This window comes from Amia ocellicauda, chromosome 10 (genome assembly GCF_036373705.1).
Source record: "Amia ocellicauda isolate fAmiCal2 chromosome 10, fAmiCal2.hap1, whole genome shotgun sequence".
Classification (NCBI taxonomy): domain Eukaryota; kingdom Metazoa; phylum Chordata; class Actinopteri; order Amiiformes; family Amiidae; genus Amia; species Amia ocellicauda.
In genome coordinates, this window is record NC_089859.1 from 864,586 (window position 1) to 883,262 (window position 18,677).

Sequence of the window (18,677 nt, forward strand, 5' to 3'; positions counted from 1 at the left end):
CCCAGAAAACTGTAATAAGTAATAAATACTTTCACAAGAGAAAGCGTGCCATATTAAGTGGTAGTATATGAAATCAACGAAAGTCAGAATAAATCAGATTATGATCTATAAACTTCACTGGAGCATTGAGTTTGACTGGAATAAAACACAAGCTGCACTATGAGGAGAATAGTTTATTTGCTTATTTATTTACTTAATTTAGTTTTAGACTTTCTCAAGGGTGTTGTTTAGAAGGTATTAGTTCATACAACTGCATGTGTTTAATAAAGTAGGGTTGTTTTGCTTACTTCCACATTCAGCTCATTCATATACTGCACAGATATACACAGCCCATTCAGCAAGGGCGAAATACTGAGTCACACATTGGGGGGGACCAATCTGGTTGGGTAAAAATAAACAATTTCTGGCTGCAAAATACAATAGATTACGAAAATTGTTTTAGGCTACACCAGTAAAATAAATAAATAAATAGATGTCAGTTCACTGCCACCCCCTGTAAGACTCTAGGGAAGATGAATGCAAACTACAGGCCACTGCTTTTACAGACTGTGCTTGTCTGTAAAAGCTGGAATTTCATCTACCTGGCAGATGAAATCCAATGTGGACAAGTGCAAGGTAATACATGCAGGTAACAAAAATGTCCACTATAATTACACTATGGGAGGAATAGAATTAGATGAAGTAACGCATGAGAAAGACCTAGGAGTCTATGTGGACTCCTCACTTTCTCCATCCAAGCAATGTGGGGAAGCAATAAAAAAGGCAAACACAATGCTAGGGTATATTGTCAAAAGTGTAGAATTGAGAACAAGGGCAGTGATGTTCAGACTGTACAATGCACTAGTTAGAGCTCATCTGGATACTGTGGACAGTTCTGGGCTCCACACTTCAAGAAAGATATCGCTGCTCTAGAGGCAGTTCAGAGGAGAGCAACCAGACTTATTCCAGGTCTGAAGGGAATGTCCTACTGAGAGACTGAGGACCTGAACCTTTTCACCCTGGAACAGAGGAGACTACGTGGGGACTTGATCCAAGTCTTCAAAATCATGAAAGACATCGACCACATCAAACCAGAGGAGCTTTTCCAGATCAGCAGGGATACACGCACCCGGGGACACAAATGGAAATTGGGCTTCAAGACATTCAAGACAGAAAACAGGAGACACTTCTTCACACAGAGAGGCGTCACAATCTGACTCCCCAGCGATGTGGCTGAAGCTGAAAGTTTGGGAACATTCAAAAACAGACTGGATAGGATCCTTGATCACTTAGTTATTAATGGACACCAAATGAGCACGATGGGGCGAATGGCCTCCTCTCGACTGGACACTTTCTTATGTTCTTATGTTCTTTGAAAAAAAATCAAAGGGCCTGAGTTGGAAATCCCCTCTTTCTTTCATACAAAGCTTTTGGTTCAATAATTAGGTTGTTCAATTTTAAAAAAGAGGAACAGTTGCTTCTCATTGTACACCACATTGATACAAAAGAAACAGTAATACCATATATGGTGTTCCATGGAAACTACTATAGTAGGTTATACTATACCCACATGAGTGATTTTATTAAACCACAATGGCAATCTGTGAGGGCTTTTTAATCCAGTCATTACATAATGAGATTTGAAAGCAGATTGTGGCCCAGGACAGGAGGAAACTGAACATTGCTATTCAACAAGATTCAATGAGCTGTTTTTGCAGAAGCAATAATGAAAAAAAAAAACTGGACGTTTACAGCTGGGAAGCCCCTCACACTTCCCCTGGACCCCCTCTGCACCCCACAGGTGAAGACCCCCTGCTTTAGGGTGTATCTAAATAAGTACTTTGGAATAAAAACTGCTCTCAATGAAGGAGATTACAATTACAAGAAAGATTGTATAATATTAACAATTACTATGTGTTTATAATAATATACATATTATATAAACTTGAATATTACAAAAAAGCTCAAAACATGTCATGTAAAAACAAATCCTCAGTCCTCAGTGCCAAAACCCCCCAAAAGCATCAAATCCGCAGCGCAGCGGGTGCAGAGCAGTCATGCGCACAGACGCGTCACGGGAGCGACGTCACGTCCGCCTCTTTACTGAAGACGCAGGCCGGCCGCGAGCAGCGCAGCGCGGAGGGCGAGGAAGACGAGGAGGCGAGGAAGGCGCAGGTCGGTACATCACTTCTTCAGTAGCAACACGTCCATTAGAAATCGTGTGGTAAAAGCTCAGATCCACATGCTGACTGGCATTCACAGGCGCCGGGGATCAGCCTGCTGTCAGAGGGGAGCTGCTCGTCTCGGGGCTGCTTTAAATCCGCAGCAGCCGGTACTTACTCCGCGCTTACTCCGCGCTTACTCCGCGCTTACTCCGCCGCTGTTCTGGTCCGGCTCCCTCTGCAGAGCCAGGCGCAGCCTCGCAGCTTGAACGCAGGTCACAGTGTCTGCGCCGCGGGGTGGCGTGAGCAGCGCGTTGTGTGTGGAGAGCTGGTCCGCTGACAGACCGGCGTGAGAGGCGCTCGTTGCGGGGAGAGCTGCTCCGGCGCGGACAGTGATGCGGACAATGAGCGCAGTAACGTGTTTTACTGAGGGCCGCACTGGTGTCAACAGATCCTGTCCAGTTACTTTTGCTTTCTGTTCTCCCTGCATTCCTGACGGGTTGCTGTCCATATGTTTATATGTGGTGCTCATTTCCAGATGCACTTTGGCATTGTTGTGGCTGTGTTTAATTACAGTACAGGTTGCATTATTTCACTGAGGTTTATATGCGAAGTGGTTAAGGAGGTTATGCATTTTAAGGAAATCTAAAACATGAACTGTATTTTTCAACCTAGTCTTTATGCAGAGGATTGCTGTGTATAGTGCTATATATGAAGTTTCTAAAGATTAAACTTGCCAACTGCATTGTGGGTGGATCCACATTTTTGCTAACGCTCAGTCATCTTCAGTTATGTTACATAATGAACTTGTCTCATGACTCACTTTGCCTGGTTGCAATACAGGTTCATTAAGATTGTGGTCTCTCCAGCTGTACAGAACAGTATGTACAGGTACAGTGGAGGGATTAGTCATTGCAATTGAGTCAACCTTATCCAGCGAATCTGTACATAAATATTTCACAAGATGTTCATATTGATAAAAGTTATTTGCTATTTGTTCATCTTTAACATAAGAGTGCTTTTATTTTTAATGATATAGTTCTTGTATAAATGTAATTCATGAGGGATTCTTCAACATTGTAATTCAATGAGTCCCCGAATAAGTGAAATGAAACCCCACCTTAATAGATAGACAAGAATACCTGCTTATGGTACAAAGTTTGGCAGCAACAATTTAGGAATTTGAGTTTGCCCAATTTAACAGGTAAAGCTAGTGCACATATGCCCATTCTATCTGCCAGTTGGTTTGTTTGTTAAAAATCTAGTCTTTAGAGTTTCTGTGCTGTTACATCCTATACAGTGCAGTTTACTATGCCACACGTCCAGGGAATTGGTTGGATACTGAAGGGGAGTGAAACATTGTCATTTGTTTTTTGTTCAGCTGACCTATGACTCAGTCGCTTTATTGATCTGGTTAGAAGTTAACTTAAATCTTGCAAAATCCAGCATCAGTCTGGAAAAGGAAAAAACTCACTCAGACACCAGACTGGAAAAGATCCATAATTCCCATAAAAGCAATTGCAACCAATGGATACATAACTTGAGAGGTGGCTGAAGCTGATCTGTTGAAAACTGTAGTCTGGGTAAATGCGATAACATTTTGTGCTTGTATACCAACATATAAATCCTTTGGAGACCAACTGCTTTTTCATTATGTCTGAGGTGTTAATTTTTAGGTTCCTCTTTCAACACAAGGGTGTTAAATAGCAGAGCTTACCCAGAGAAACAGGTTTCACAGTACGTGATAGAGCCTGGAAATGAAGAAAGACGAGGTCTACTTGGCATATTTTTACACGACAGAGTATGTTTTTAAATGTTAAACAACAAGGTTTTAACTTACTTTTAGAAATCCCAAAGTATATGATAATTTAAGATGATGAAGAAGAAAAATGATTAGATTTAGCTGAATAGAGATCAGAGGATAAGGTGGAGGTACTTTCTGAAGGGAAACCCTGCGCAGGTGGAGTCCCCAGAGATTCATGACCTGGTTGCCTCAAGTATCAGTTTTGTTTTTACCATCAATGTCAATGATTTAATAGTAAATAAATGGGGATTTTTTTGTGTTTTTTTCCTTTTCTTTTCTAGGGCACGATCATTTTACACAAAACCATAACCTAGATCTGAAAGCATGACCATGGTTTCAGTGTTCGTAGGGTAAATGTCAGCGTGTGTGTGTGTGTGGGAGGTTATAGGCCTTTATTGCAGCTGACTAAGATGCCAAACTACTACCGTAGTGGTGACAATTTTCTGTTAACACGCTTTGGACAGTTTCTACCAGATTGCTAGCAGTTGTTGCGAGAAGGTTATAAAATTAAAATAAAAGAGATTCCCACATGATGGCCAGCTCGATATATGGTAAAGAATCAAAACGACAGAATCCGAACACAAAACTGGCTTATTCTGAGAGCACATCAAACACTGAATTAATACAGTCTCTCAAAGATGGGAAAGCAATCCCTTTGTATACCTTTAAAGATGTTGGCTTAAACAGTAGGAATATTATCTTTGAAGAGAGCAGTGTTTGTCTGGGAAATTAGTAGCTTAACACTCCCAACAAATTAGTTATCTTCCCATCACTGAGCTATTGCAAACCTCGATACATGTGACATTGTGAGCGTTTTGAGAGACAGAATAGCTACTTTCCTTCACTGTGAAATAGGCATTGTCTCCATAGCAATCCACCAAAATAATTTTTAAAGAACTGTTCAACTGTTTTAAACACTTTTTCTTTTTGAAGGGCATTAATAGATCTAGGAGGGGAGCCATTTTGGTTTCTCAGGTGTTTTCCCTTCATATCATGTACATTACGTGGTGGGAAGGCCTGAGGTTAGTGGGGATTTTAATGAGCAGGGAGTGGGATGGGAAATAATGGTGGTATTATGAAACAGCCTGGAAGAATGTGCACATGCTCAGCACCACGGCCCGCCCCCTCCCTCCACCCAGGGAGTTCAAGTCTGGCTGCATCTGGAACAAGAATTATGCAATGTACCGTTTCCACATTCGTCCTGTTAAAGAATCCCTATATATATATATATATATATATATATATATAAAAACAGATCGACGGGGTGACACAATGATTGTCATAGGCTGTTGTGGTTTTGAAATGCCATCGATTAACCATTTGGAGTTTGTTTGGTGGAGAGATACAAATCCTTAGTGCTCCCACATGGTGACAGATTAGCAGAGATGGGCTGCATTGTCTGCCGTGCTGAGCTGAGCACTTCTCGCTGGGCATTGGCTGGCAGAGAACAGGACGTTCCCCCGCCTCTCACATGGCAGCGGCTGGGCCTGCATGTGACTCCCGTCTTAAAGCCACAGCGCTCTCTGTCAACTCCTGTTGCCAAGGTTTAGGCTATACTTGTGTAGCAGCAACTCTTATTGTGTGGCAGAGGGAGTGCCAAGGCAAAAGCAGTCTCTCATTTAAAGGGTTAGGGTTAATTTCCTTTCCATATTTAGTTTTTACCGAGTTGCACCCTGCCAGAGATCTTAAATGTAATGCAGTTGTCTTCAGCCCAGGACCACGAGATCCTCAAGACAACTAGTTTGCTTTTGAGTCACCCTAAATCACAGATATAACTATTGATCGTTTGACGAATGCTGGAGTTTGTTCCACATCATGCATCGATTAGTATATTTGTCAAGGATATCTGCCTTTATTGAACACTGTTAAATGTTTTAAGTTAAATTTCTCCTAAACTGAATATCTAAAAATGACCTACTGGCCTGTGGGGCTTCCCTGCTGCTTGTTTGCTCATTCCTCCTCTTTTTTTTTTTTTAAAGCTCTTCAGATCTTCTCCGAGACAACATGGCCAGCTCTCAGCAGGAGACGGATATCGAAGCCGACCACAGCATGGACATGTCAGGGCTGGTCACACGGATAGAGTCCTTCCAGAACTTCCCACGCTCGGATCTGGTGTCCCCTCAGAGATTGGCCCGGGCCGGGTTCTATTACACCGGCGAGGCAGACCGGGTCCAGTGCTTCAGCTGCCGGCAGACGGTGGACAACTGGCGCAACGGGGACGCCCCCGCAGAGAGACACCAGCAGGTCTCCCCTCAGTGCACCTATCTGAGCTGCACCCACCGACTCCCTGTGCAGCCACCCCTCCTCAACGGCAGCCTCAGCACGCGGTACGGAGATGTGGCCCGGCCCCTGCCCAACGGATCGGCGTACGACGAGGAGGCCGAGGACCTTGAGTACCGGCTGCGGACGGGGGAGGTGGTGGACAACACGGCCTATCCCAGGCACCCCCGGATGTGCCGCGAGGACGAGCGCCTGAAGACCTTCGCCACGTGGCCCTCGGGCATCAGAATCCGGCCGCGGGACTTGGCCCAGGCGGGGCTGTTTTACCTTGGGACGGGGGACCGCGTGCAGTGCTTCTGCTGCGGGGGGGTGCTGGGCGGCTGGGACCCCGAGGACGAGGCCTGGAAGGAGCACGAGAGGCACTTCCCCAACTGCTTCTTCATCCTGGGCCACGAAGTCAACAACGTCCCCTCGGAGCCAGCACCGGAGAACCCGAGGAGCCCGGCTGCGGCCATGGAGTTGTATGAGGAGCGCCTGAGGAGCTACCAGGGCCTGAAGCATCCCATCGCCCCTGAGAGGCTGGCCCAGGCCGGCTTCTACTACAGAGGTACAGGAGGGGGAAAGCATGAAGTTTGTGCTTCTCTGTATTCACATATTCAGACATGGAGTTCATGCCAAAATAAATCTATTTTCAAACACACAAAGCGGTGGCTGCTGTAATGCAATAAACACATCGATCGTGACAGGATAGAAGACATAGTGCAGTTGCAGCGAAGTGACACCTGCCAATGGAAGGCACGTTTTTAAAAAGTGCCAAACGTTTCCCATATCTAATTGCTGTAAATCCACTAAATCTGAGGTATGAAGTCCTCTGCTGTAATCAACATTTCCATTCCATTTAAAGTCTCATGTTCCTTCTTTCACTTCTCAGAAAAGTATTTGGGTATTGGGAGCCATCAGAAGCAAGCGGATAGTTTAGATATGGACATGTACTTTGAGTTAAATCCTGTAAAAAAGGGGGAGATGTCTACGCGTCCCCTGCAGGTGCTGTTGCTCATGTGTGGCACTGACCCGTTACAGGTGTCGAGGACCGTGTGACGTGTTTCAACTGCAACGGGGGCCTGAAGGACTGGCAGCCAGACGAGGACCCCTGGGAAGAACATGCCAAGTACTATCCAGGGTACAAACTGCTTCTTGCACTTTCATTACTTGTACTTTTCATGTTCACAGTTAAACTAAGAACATGATTTCCTCTGGGTTCACTTGTCTTTCCCCCCCACCCCCAACAGGTGCAGTTTTCTTCTGTCGGAGAAAGGTCAAGAGTTTGTGAACAGTGTGCAGTTACGAGACGCCAGAGGACAGTTGGCTGTAAGTAAAGACGGCTCTTTATACATACTTTTAAATGTCAAATTGTACATTTGAATGAACATTTATTTGGCTTTTGATGTCAATAATCCTCATGACACACAGCTGTTGAACTGTAATACAAGGTTTCCTTCCCAGAAGTCCAGCAATAAACCATCGTGACATCACAGTGAGAGAACATAATTGATTATGTATAGACATTTCCAGAGCTCTTTCACCGACTGACACCGAACAGAAAGGGTCCCTTGCTCTGTTGTGAAATTCTAGCATTCTTGTATATATGGTAGATAAGAAATCTTGTCAGGACGTCCCTGCAGAAAAAAAATATTCTTGGTTGGCTCAGCTTGAGTAAATGTATTTCACGCACCCATGTATATGGTCATTTTAGAAACAACCACTTGCTCGACCTTACAAGGGTGACTTTTAAGAGTTTCACAATCTTGTTTGTGGTCATTTCCTATCATATGGGGATTTGCAATCGAATGAAATGAAATCAATGACTACAATAAAATTATATTCATTAATCTGTTTATTTGACCATTTAGGACTATGGCTGTTTCAAGAGAATGTGGTTGTTTCACGGATTGTTACTGTCATTTACTGTGTGTAAAATGGCCACTTTTATTTTATAGGCAGACAGCTTTGAAAATGGACCATCAAGACAAGAAAGAGGTAAGTGCCTTTATTGATATTTTTCTATTCAACTATATACCGGAGCCTAAATCTAGGTGTGTGTATAATATACACACACACACACTGCAGTTTTTTTAGAGTAAAATTCCAAATTCAAAATTCACTGAAGTCTTTCAGACATATTGAATTTTTTTTTTTTTTTAATTCAGTCATTTTGTGTTTTCTGAGGACATTGGGAACATTTTGAGCTTAAGAAACCTTCCGCTCTTCCTCAGGGAACAGTGTAATGCAGTCTGAGATCGCGAGGAAGGCGCTGGAAATGGGCCTGGATGCATCCAAAGTAGAGAGGCAAATCTTAGAGAGAATCCGCAGTACGGGCCAAGGGTACCAGACTGTGGAGCCTCTGGTGGAAGACCTGTTCAATGCTGACCTAGAAAATGATGTGGAGGAGTCGCAGAACGATGGTAAAATACAGCTGCTGAGAGCCTTTTAAAAGAGTGTCGCAGAATATTGACCGGCACTACGAGGATCAGGCTATAAGAGCAGAAAGTATAAAGGAGGAGAGTTTGTTTGACACACTGGTTGCGACCTGTTCTGTGTGTAGTTGAAAAGCATTTAATTTATTTTAGGGCTGGATAAAAGCTTTCAGTTACAAAGTGGCGTACTAGGTACAGGAGATATCTTCAGCCCACACCCAGTGATGTTATCAGTCTGCTGTGGCTGTGTACTTGGCATGGCAGGGTCAACTTTCTCATTTACCGTGGTCTTCCACACACCAGCACAGCACTGCACAGGTACCTGCAGGATGCTGTTCTACACCTCCATTTAAAGACAGAGGCCACAAATGTAGACATCTTTTTTTCATCCCCGTCTTGTCATCTCCCCCTTGTGGAGAATGCCAGCTGTTTGTTAGCCGAGGCAAATTTACTTGTATTGATTATTTGCCAGTGAAGTTTTCCACTTGGATAATTTCAAGGATTTCTAATGAGTATCAGACCGCTCTCAGTTACCATTCATGATTTACAACACTTTGTTTTTCTATGTACATTTTTTCTTCTGCGTAAACGCATTCATTTAGTGTGTGCGTGTGCGTGCGCATTTGATTATTTTGAATTTCAGTGAATGACTAAATGCACGGAAATGCATCATGTTTTTTATAATCTTGTTGGTAACGTTCCTCAAAATGTCCCCCCCCATGCTCACGTGCCCCGTCTCTTTGTCTGTGTGGCAGACGAGGACCCCCTGGAGAAGCTGCGAAAGCTGCAGCGAGAGAAACAGTGCAAGATCTGTATGGACAGAGACATTGCCGTTGTCTTCATCCCCTGCGGACACCTGGTGACCTGCAAGCGCTGCTCCGAGTCCGTCTCCAAGTGCCCCATCTGCTGCGCACAGATCCTGCAGAAAGTCAAAACCTACATCTCCTAATCTCCTTTTCAACAGCTGTACCAAAAACTCTTAATACAATTTTTTTTGTTTGTTTTATAGATTTGACCCAATAGTAGTAAACCTTTTCCTAGACTACATTATTTTGTTGAAGTGAATTTACATAAATCATTTATTTATTTTTCTGTGTGAATTAATCGACAGACTGCAACTGAGATTTCACAACGGTGGGCTTTCTAAACCCGACGGACCGCTTTCTCTCGCCTTCTACCACTTTTGAAATTCTTGTTGCCGATATTTTTACTGCTATTCTGTAAAAAAAATATTTAAATGAAACCAATAGGGAGTCAGGGAACACAGGGGATGGTAAAGGAATCCTTACGCCAAATCATTGACTAGCATGATGCTGTTATTGCTACTAATTATTAATACTACTGTTTGTATATAATGCTACTATTCTTGAGTCAGCCCTGTTATCTGACCACAAGTGCATTATTTAATCCGCCAGCTACGCGTGGTATTTGATAGCGTATCTCTTCCATGAAGCCAGATCACCATAACATTTTTAATGAACTACTTATTGCCATGAATCAATTGCTTTGCTTAACAGGACAACATGTTTTCCTAGAAAGTAGGACTTAACAGTTAACTCCATGCTGTTTGAAAGTGCTCTTTTTGTCAGGATTTTTTTTAAGAGACTTGCAGAATATTTCAGCAGCGCTTTTCTTTGAAGAGTGTTGGATTTAGAATTTTCAAAACTAAATTGTAACAATTACATCTACTGGCTTTGAATGTATCTTTCCAAGTATAGAATTTACTTGTGAAAAAAGCTAACATTTTGTGAGAGAAACATTGTGCCATTATCTCATTCTCTATCTCTATCTCTGAACTGAAGCAGAGTTGCCGAAAAGCTTGTCACCAACCACAGCGATCACTGGGCGATCATTCTTTACTTGCATGGACAAAACATGCACTTGGGTTTCGGAGTATGTTCTCCGCACAAAGCCAAGTTGTAATCTTAATAATGTGCTTTAGGTCAGTGTTTTTCGTGTCATCACTCACATCCTGATCAGATTTTAAACTTCAGAGCTCGATACAGTAGCTGGAAAGGTGTGCTGCATGCATGTCCTCTGGGCAGCAACGTGTGCACAGGTGTTTCTCTTTAAACCCAGGCTGTGAACAGGTCTGTGCTTCAGTGCCTTTCACCTTCCTAAACATTTTGAAACGACGCTGCTATTAAAAGAGACCAGTTTAATTTAAACCAGGAATAATTATTACTTTCCAGACATTTTGTTCAATTAAAAAAGGGGTAAATATACAAGAAAAGGGTCAATTTTATTGAAAAATGTAATCTGTGTATATATATATATATATATATATATGATTTTGCATATGTTTTATGTAATATAGTTTTTCTGTAATTTTAAATGCTTTGTCATGTAATTAATTGAAACTAAATGCACTGTTAATGTTAATCAGTGCAGTCTTGTGATATTTTATTCTTGTCCTGTTCATTTTATTTCCCCCCCCCCCCCCCCATGTTAGGGAACTGTATAGCACCTTACTATTGTGTTGTTTTTTCTTTTGTATACACTAGAGCTGATTTCACAGATTTGATAACCGACATTCCAATCTAGATCAGCAATTGTAATCAGATATATGCAAGTACATCTTCATGAATACTTGAGCATTTGTGAAAAGGCAACAGATAAACAAATGTAATAAATCTTGGAAATGTATGGATGCTCTTTCAATACAACCCCATGTATTTATTTTTGTGAATTCGCTTCCTTGGGGTGGAATTGTGCAGGACTATGTTAGTGTAGTGCATTGCTATGGCGAATGCTTTATGATCTTTAGTGTAAACCATAGAAGCACGTATGGAAATGCAAGAAAAACAAAGTTGCTTTTTTTGCTGAACTGCTGCTGCGCTAACCAATGGCATTGAGAGGGAATATTATAACTTCTGTGCTATGAAACCCTACAGTCCACTGTCCCGTCAGAAGAATGCAATCCTGACCCGCTACACACTTTAGATCACATTTGAACTGAAGCAAACCTGTCCAGTACGAGAAGGGAATTTGGAAAACTGTGCAATGACCACATTATCTTGCCATTGAAAACTTTAGCTGACAGGCTTTTGTAAAATAATCAGATGCAGTCATCTAGCCTGCAGAGCTGTACACACATTGTATTTTTTTACACACATATATAACTTTCTATTTAGGTATTTTTTTATTTTTAAATGATCCTTACTCTGGAATCAAGCTGGGGGGGGGCTGTCTTTATAAGTGGTATCTAAAATAAATAATTCTGAAAAATGTGTGGCAGTATTGCTTTTGTCTTCCACTGAGTGTGTTCATGGTATTCGAGATGTGCTCTTCTGTTTGGATCAGTCCTGATAAGCAGGCCCAGGAAATCCACAAGCCTTATCTATGGCACACAAATGGTGCCTGGTCCCTAACCCCGTGTCCATGTTTCCTGCTGCACAAACCACAGCCCACACCCCCCTGGGCCGACTTCACCTTCCTTTCAGATTCTAATGAAATGATGACACAAAACCAGTTTAACAAAAAAAAGATTTCACATTCAGTTCAGAGACCATAAGATTGTTTGCTAACGCAATTGTTTATATTGTCCTTATTGTGGTATTTGTATACATTTTGCCAAACTTTGTAATGAGAGACTACATTACACTAGATTTGTATCTCATGTTTTCGTAATTTTTGCCTGGTTTACCTTACAAAGACCCCATATAACCGATCTGAAAAACAATTTACATATAGCAACTGGGGGTCAGAGTGTCTTTGTACTGTCTCATTCTCTTAAATATGACTGTAAAGACTATTTAATAAGACAGAAATGATTAAACAGAAAAAGGTATGTCTTAGGCATCATCAAAGCTTTCTTCCTCAAGCTTTCGAATCAGGTGGATTTGAGAGATTGCCCGCTCTACACTACAAGGTGAAGTATGTGTGCCATTCGTCGACAGGTCCCACAAACAGGATCTCTTGTGTCCTGAACACAGGAGATTAAGAGGAAATTTGATCTGAGGAATCAAACCCCCTCCAGGGCATCGACACAGCAGAGCTCGAGGACTTCTTCAGCTCAGCAATGAAACAAGGACCAGAGAGGATTGAGAATGAGAGCCCCATCTTTACATGAAATGTGTGCAGGATCTGAAACAAACCACCCTGACGGAGCTGAAGTTGATTCTGAGTTCCTTCCCAAAGAATATGGATGACAAGCCTGATGGACCAAATAGCCCGCTCTTGTTTTTACCTTCATTCTGTTCTTATTTTCTAATGAAAGTGGCAAGAAAGGCCAGTCAGAAGACTAGATTGCTCTGTGGATCTGTGACCACTGTGGACTTTGGCTCTAGTGCCATGTCACTACGTTCAAATAGATATTTTTTTGGTACCATAGGATAATTAGCATGTCAAATAAGAGATCAAAAAAAAAAAACCCAGTAAGAACATTCTTAGATTAGATATGCAGCAACAGAAAACTCAAAATCACTAGAAAAAAGTGAACGTGATTGATACTATTTGCGTAATATATTACATTTTCTGGCATCAACTAATTATTTAAACTAATATTTAAAAAGTTTTACTTGACATTCTAACATTAAAATGTCCTTATACTATTATTTCAGTTTAATGAATAATATCCACATTCATTATGCCCAAGGAAACATGTTTGAACATTTGTGTCTTGTCAAGTCAATTATTGCTTTTTTCTGGACATCGTGGAGTCAAGTATCCATCAGATATTATTGCTCAAGACCAATGATAAACAGCAGGAGGACAAACAAACTAAAAAACAAACTAAATCAGATACAGAAGACAGTGTTGAAAGGTGTCCATTTATTTGACGTGCCTGCTAGAGGTCTGGCTTGTCTTTAAAACTGCACATCTTTTTTAAAAATCATGAGAACTGTACCAAACTAGTATTAATACATCAGATGCACTATAGTCATGTAGTGAACTGATGGCTGAACACACAACCAATGAACAAGTCAAACAGCACAACTAGGCCAGCGGCTGCATATTTTGTGCTCCCAGTTACTGCACACATTTGCACTTTCCATCAGTCCATCTGCTTCTGAAAGCTTCAATGGGCTTCTGAATGGCCTGCAGCTGTTTACATGATAGTTTAGTGTATTGAAATAGCCGGATCAGTCTCTACACTTAACAACAAGCATACTATGTTCTCAGGAGAACAGCATAGGAGGCTGCAACTCAGATAGGCCGACCCCCCGGAATATGGGCACAAATAATCTACTCCTGAGCCCACAGCTCCATTTATCTGAACTAGTTTGAGTTATATTTATGATTCACACATTTTCTTGTCTGTTAATTATTTCTCCCGTGACAGGACAATGTTAAAATAGGATGATCTGAAGACGTTTGGCGCTGTGCATGGAGCTTTACAGCCGAGAAGAGGGGAGTGAAATACACAAACACACACGATAATGAGGCGTGATGCATTTAAAATTGTATATTTATAGATTTATTTAATGGCCACCTTCACTACTGCTATGTGTGTTTCTGCAATGGGTTTATATGTAGTTGCACAATGGGGGAACTGTCCCTCTCCGCTGTGTTGCCGTTTCACACTGAAACCCCATTTGTGTCTCTCTGCAGTGTTGCGGGTTCAGGCTGTAGTCCTGTGGGTCTCTGTGCTGTTTCAGGCTGTAGTCCTGTGGGTCTCTGTGCAGTGTTGCGGGTTCAGGCTGTAGCCCTGTGGGTCTCTGTGCTGTTTCAGGCTGTAGCCCTGTGGGTCTCTGTGCAGTGTTGCGGGTTCAGGCTGTAGCCCTGTGTGTCTCTGTGCAGTGTCGCGGGTTCAGGCTGTAGCCCTGTGGGTCTCTGTGCAGTGTTGTGGGTTCAGGCTGTAGTCCTGTGGGTCTCTGTGCAGTGTTGTGGGTTCAGGCTGTAGTCCTGTGCGTCTCTGTGCTGTTTCAGGCTGTAGCCCTGTGGGTCTCTGTGCAGTGTTGCGGGTTCAGGCTGTAGCCCTGTGGGTCTCTATACAGTGTTGCGGGTTCAGGCTGTAGCCCTGTGGGTCTCTATACAGTGTTGCGGGTTCAGGCTGTAGCCCTGTGGGTCTCTGTGCTGTTTCAGGCTGTAGTCCTGTGGGTCTCTGTGCAGTGTTGCGGGTTCAGGCTGTAGCCCTGTGGGTCTCTGTGCTGTTTCAGGCTGTAGTCCTGTGGGTCTCTGTGCAGTGTTGCGGGTTCAGGCTGTAGTCCTGTGGGTCTCTGTGCAGTGTTGCGGGTTCAGGCTGTAGTCCTGTGGGTCTCTGTGCAGTGTTGCGGGTTCAGGCTGTAGTCCTGTGGGTCTCTGTGCAGTGTTGCGGGTTCAGGCTGTAGCCCTGTGGGTCTCTGTGCAGTGTTGCGGGTTCAGGCTGTAGTCCTGTGGGTCTCTGTGCAGTGTTGCGGGTTCAGGCTGTAGCCCTGTGGGTCTCTGTGCAGTGTTGCGGGTTCAGGCTGTATCCCTGTGGGTCTCTGTGCAGTGTTGCGGGTTCAGGCTGTAGCCCTGTGGGTCTCTGTGCAGTGTTGCGGGTTCAGGCTGTAGCCCTGTGGGTCTCTGTGCAGTGTTGCGGGTTCAGGCTGTAGCCCTGTGGGTCTCTGTGCTGTTTCAGGCTGTAGTCCTGTGGGTCTCTGTGCAGTGTTGCGGGTTCAGGCTGTAGTCCTGTGGGTCTCTGTGCAGTGTTGCGGGTTCAGGCTGTAGTCCTGTGGGTCTCTATACAGTGTTGCGGGTTCAGGCTGTAGCCCTGTGGGACTCTGTGCAGTGTCGCGGGTTCAGGCTGTAGCCCTGTGGGTCTCTGTGCAGTGTTGCGGGTTCAGGCTGTAGCCCTGTGGGTCTCTGTGCTGTTTCAGGCTGTAGTCCTGTGGGTCTCTGTGCAGTGTTGCGGGTTCAGGCTGTAGCCCTGTGGGTCTCTGTGCAGTGTTGTGGGTTCAGGCTGTAGCCCTGTGGGTCTCTGTGCTGTTTCAGGCTGTAGTCCTGTGGGTCTCTGTGCAGTGTTGCGGGTTCAGGCTATAGCCCTGTGGGTCTCTGTGCTGTTTCAGGCTGTAGTCCTGTGGGTCTCTGTACAGTGTTGCGGGTTCAGGCTGTAGCCCTGTGGGTCTCTGTGCTGTTTCAGGCTGTAGTCCTGTGGGTCTCTGTGCAGTGTTGCGGGTTCAGGCTGTAGTCCTGTGGGTCTCTGTGCAGTGTTGCGGGTTCAGGCTGTAGTCCTGTGGGTCTCTGTGCAGTGTTGCGGGTTCAGGCTGTAGCCCTGTGGGTCGCTGTGCAGTGTTGCGGGTTCAGGCTGTAGTCCTGTGGGTCTCTGTGCAGTGTTGCGGGTTCAGGCTGTAGCCCTGTGGGTCTCTGTGCAGTGTTGCGGGTTCAGGCTGTAGCCCTGTGTGTCTCTGTGCTGTTTCAGGCTGTAGCCCTGTGGGTCTCTGTGCAGTGTTGCGGGTTCAGGCTGTAGCCCTGTGGGTCTCTATACAGTGTTGCGGGTTCAGGCTGTAGTCCTGTGGGTCTCTGTGCAGTGTTGCGGGTTCAGGCTGTAGCCCTGTGGGTCTCTGTGCTGTTTCAGGCTGTAGTCCTGTGGGTCTCTGTGCAGTGTTGCGGGTTCAGGCTGTAGCCCTGTGGGTCTCTGTACAGTGTTGCGTGTTCAGGCTGTAGCCCTGTGGGTCTCTGTGCAGTGTTGCGGGTTCAGGCTGTAGTCCTGTGGGTCTCTATACAGTGTTGCGGGTTCAGGCTGTAGCCCTGTGGGTCTCTGTGCTGTTTCAGGCTGTAGTCCTGTGGGTCTCTGTGCAGTGTTGCGGGTTCAGGCTGTAGCCCTGTGGGTCTCTGTGCTGTTTCAGGCTGTAGTCCTGTGGGTCTCTGTGCAGTGTTGCGGGTTCAGGCTATAGCCCTGTGGGTCTCTGTGCTGTTTCAGGCTGTAGTCCTGTGGGTCTCTGTACAGTGTTGCGGGTTCAGGCTGTAGCCCTGTGGGTCTCTGTGCTGTTTCAGGCTGTAGTCCTGTGGGTCTCTGTGCAGTGTTGCGGGTTCAGGCTGTAGTCCTGTGGGTCTCTGTGCAGTGTTGCGGGTTCAGGCTGTAGTCCTGTGGGTCTCTGTGCAGTGTTGCGGGTTCAGGCTGTAGTCCTGTGGGTCTCTGTGCAGTGTTGCGGGTTCAGGCTGTAGCCCTGTGGGTCGCTGTGCAGTGTTGCGGGTTCAGGCTGTAGTCCTGTGGGTCGCTGTGCAGTGTTGCGGGTTCAGGCTGTAGCCCTGTGGGTCTCTGTGCAGTGTTGCGAGTTCAGGCTGTAGCCCTGTGGGTCTCTGTGCAGTGTTGCGGGTTCAGGCTGTAGCCCTGTGGGTCTCTGTGCAGTGTTGCGGGTTCAGGCTGTAGCCCTGTGGGTCTCTGTGCAGTGTTGCGGGTTCAGGCTGTAGTCCTGTGGGTCTCTGTACAGTGTCGCGGGTTCAGGCTGTAGCCCTGTGGGTCTCTGTGCAGTGTTGCGGGTTCAGGCTGTAGCCCTGTGGGTCTCTGTGCAGTGTTGCGGGTTCAGGCTGTAGCCCTGTGGGTCTCTATACAGTGTTGCGGGTTCAGGCTGTAGCCCTGTGGGACTCTGTGCAGTGTCGCGGGTTCAGGCTGTAGCCCTGTGGGTCTCTGTGCAGTGTTGCGGGTTCAGGCTGTAGCCCTGTGGGTCTCTGTGCTGTTTCAGGCTGTAGTCCTGTGGGTCTCTGTGCAGTGTTGCGGGTTCAGGCTGTAGCCCTGTGTGTCTCTGTGCAGTGTCGCGGGTTCAGGCTGTAGCCCTGTGGGTCTCTGTGCAGTGTTGCGGGTTCAGGCTGTAGCCCTGTGGGTCTCTGTGCAGTGTTGCGGGTTCAGGCTGTAGCCCTGTGGGTCTCTGTGCTGTGTTGCGGGTTCAGGCTGTAGCCCTGTGGGTCTCTGTGCAGTGTTGCGGGTTCAGGCTGTAGCCCTGTGGGTCTCTGTGCAGTGTTGCGGGTTCAGGCTGTAGTCCTGTGGGTCTCTGTGCTGTGTTGCGGGTTCAGGCTGTAGCCCTGTGGGTCTCTATACAGTGTTGCGGGTTCAGGCTGTAGCCCTGTGGGTCTCTGTGCTGTTTCAGGCTGTAGCCCTGTGGGTCTCTGTGCAGTGTTGCGGGTTCAGGCTGTAGCCCTGTGGGTCTCTGTGCTGTTTCAGGCTGTAGTCCTGTGGGTCTCTGTGCAGTGTTGCGGGTTCAGGCTGTAGCCCTGTGGGTCTGTGTGCTGTTTCAGGCTGTAGTCCTGTGGGTCTCTGTGCAGTGTTGCGGGTTCAGGCTGTAGTCCTGTGGGTCTCTGTGCAGTGTTGCGGGTTCAGGCTGTAGTCCTGTGGGTCTCTGTGCAGTGTTGCGGGTTCAGGCTGTAGCCCTGTGGGTCGCTGTGCAGTGTTGCGGGTTCAGGCTGTAGTCCTGTGGGTCGCTGTGCAGTGTTGCGGGTTCAGGCTGTAGCCCTGTGGGTCTCTGTGCAGTGTTGCGAGTTCAGGCTGTAGCTCTGTGGGTCTCTGTGCAGTGTTGCGGGTTCAGGCTGTAGCCCTGTGGGTCTCTGTGCTGTTTCAGGCTGTAGTCCTGTGGGTCTCTGTGCAGTGTTGCGGGTTCAGGCTGTAGCCCTGTGTGTCTCTGTGCAGTGTCGCGGGTTCAGGCTGTAGCCCTGTGGGTCTCTGTGCAGTGTTGTGGGTTCAGGCTGTAGTCCTGTGGGTCTCTGTGCAGTGTTGCGGGTTCAGGCTGTAGCCCTGTGGGTCTCTGTGCAGTGTTGCGGGTTCAGGCTGTAGCCCTGTGGGTCTCTGTGCTGTGTTGCGGGTTCAGGCTGTAGCCCTGTGGGTCTCTGTGCAGTGTTGCGGGTTCAGGCTGTAGCCCTGTGGGTCTCTGTGCAGTGTTGCGGGTTCAGGCTGTAGTCCTGTGGGTCTCTGTGCTGTGTTGCGGGTTCAGGCTGTAGCCCTGTGGGTCTCTGTGCTGTTTCAGGCTGTAGCCCTGTGGGTCTCTATACAGTGTTGCGGGTTCAGGCTGTAGCCCTGTGGGTCTCTGTGCTGTTTCAGGCTGTAGCCCTGTGGGTCTCTATACAGTGTTGCGGGTTCAGGCTGTAGCCCTGTGGGTCTCTATACAGTGTTGCGGGTTCAGGCTGTAGCCCTGTGGGTCTCTG

The 18,677-nt window shown here is 46.0% G+C and overlaps 1 protein-coding gene across 2 annotated transcripts; it reads left to right on the plus strand.

Annotated features, from left to right (window-relative positions):
- The first annotated feature begins 2,049 nt into the window (after nucleotides 1-2,049).
- Nucleotides 2,050-11,869, plus strand: xiap (X-linked inhibitor of apoptosis). Of its 2 annotated transcripts, XM_066714677.1 has the most exons (7): nucleotides 2,050-2,154; nucleotides 5,925-6,772; nucleotides 7,246-7,345; nucleotides 7,455-7,533; nucleotides 8,163-8,202; nucleotides 8,439-8,627; nucleotides 9,395-11,869. In XM_066714677.1, the coding sequence occupies exons 2-7, from the start codon at nucleotides 5,950-5,952 to the stop codon at nucleotides 9,586-9,588; spliced, it is 1,425 nt and encodes a 474-aa protein (XP_066570774.1). In that variant the 5' UTR covers nucleotides 2,050-2,154; nucleotides 5,925-5,949; the 3' UTR covers nucleotides 9,589-11,869. The 2 variants fall into 2 exon arrangements, with proteins under 2 accessions (XP_066570774.1, XP_066570775.1); XM_066714678.1 differs by lacking the exon at nucleotides 8,439-8,627.
- Nucleotides 11,870-18,677: the final 6,808 nt, after the last annotated feature.

Bases quoted from the DNA above. Each gene is read 5' to 3' on its own strand.
- xiap (XM_066714677.1), top strand. From the start codon at position 5,950: ATGGCCAGCTCTCAGCAGGAGACGGATATCGAAGCCGACCACAGCATG. The intron at 7,534-8,162 runs GTAAGTAAAGAC...TTTATTTTATAG, and splicing joins ACGCCAGAGGACAGTTGGCT to GCAGACAGCTTTGAAAATGG. The intron at 8,203-8,438 runs GTAAGTGCCTTT...GCTCTTCCTCAG, and splicing joins ACCATCAAGACAAGAAAGAG to GGAACAGTGTAATGCAGTCT.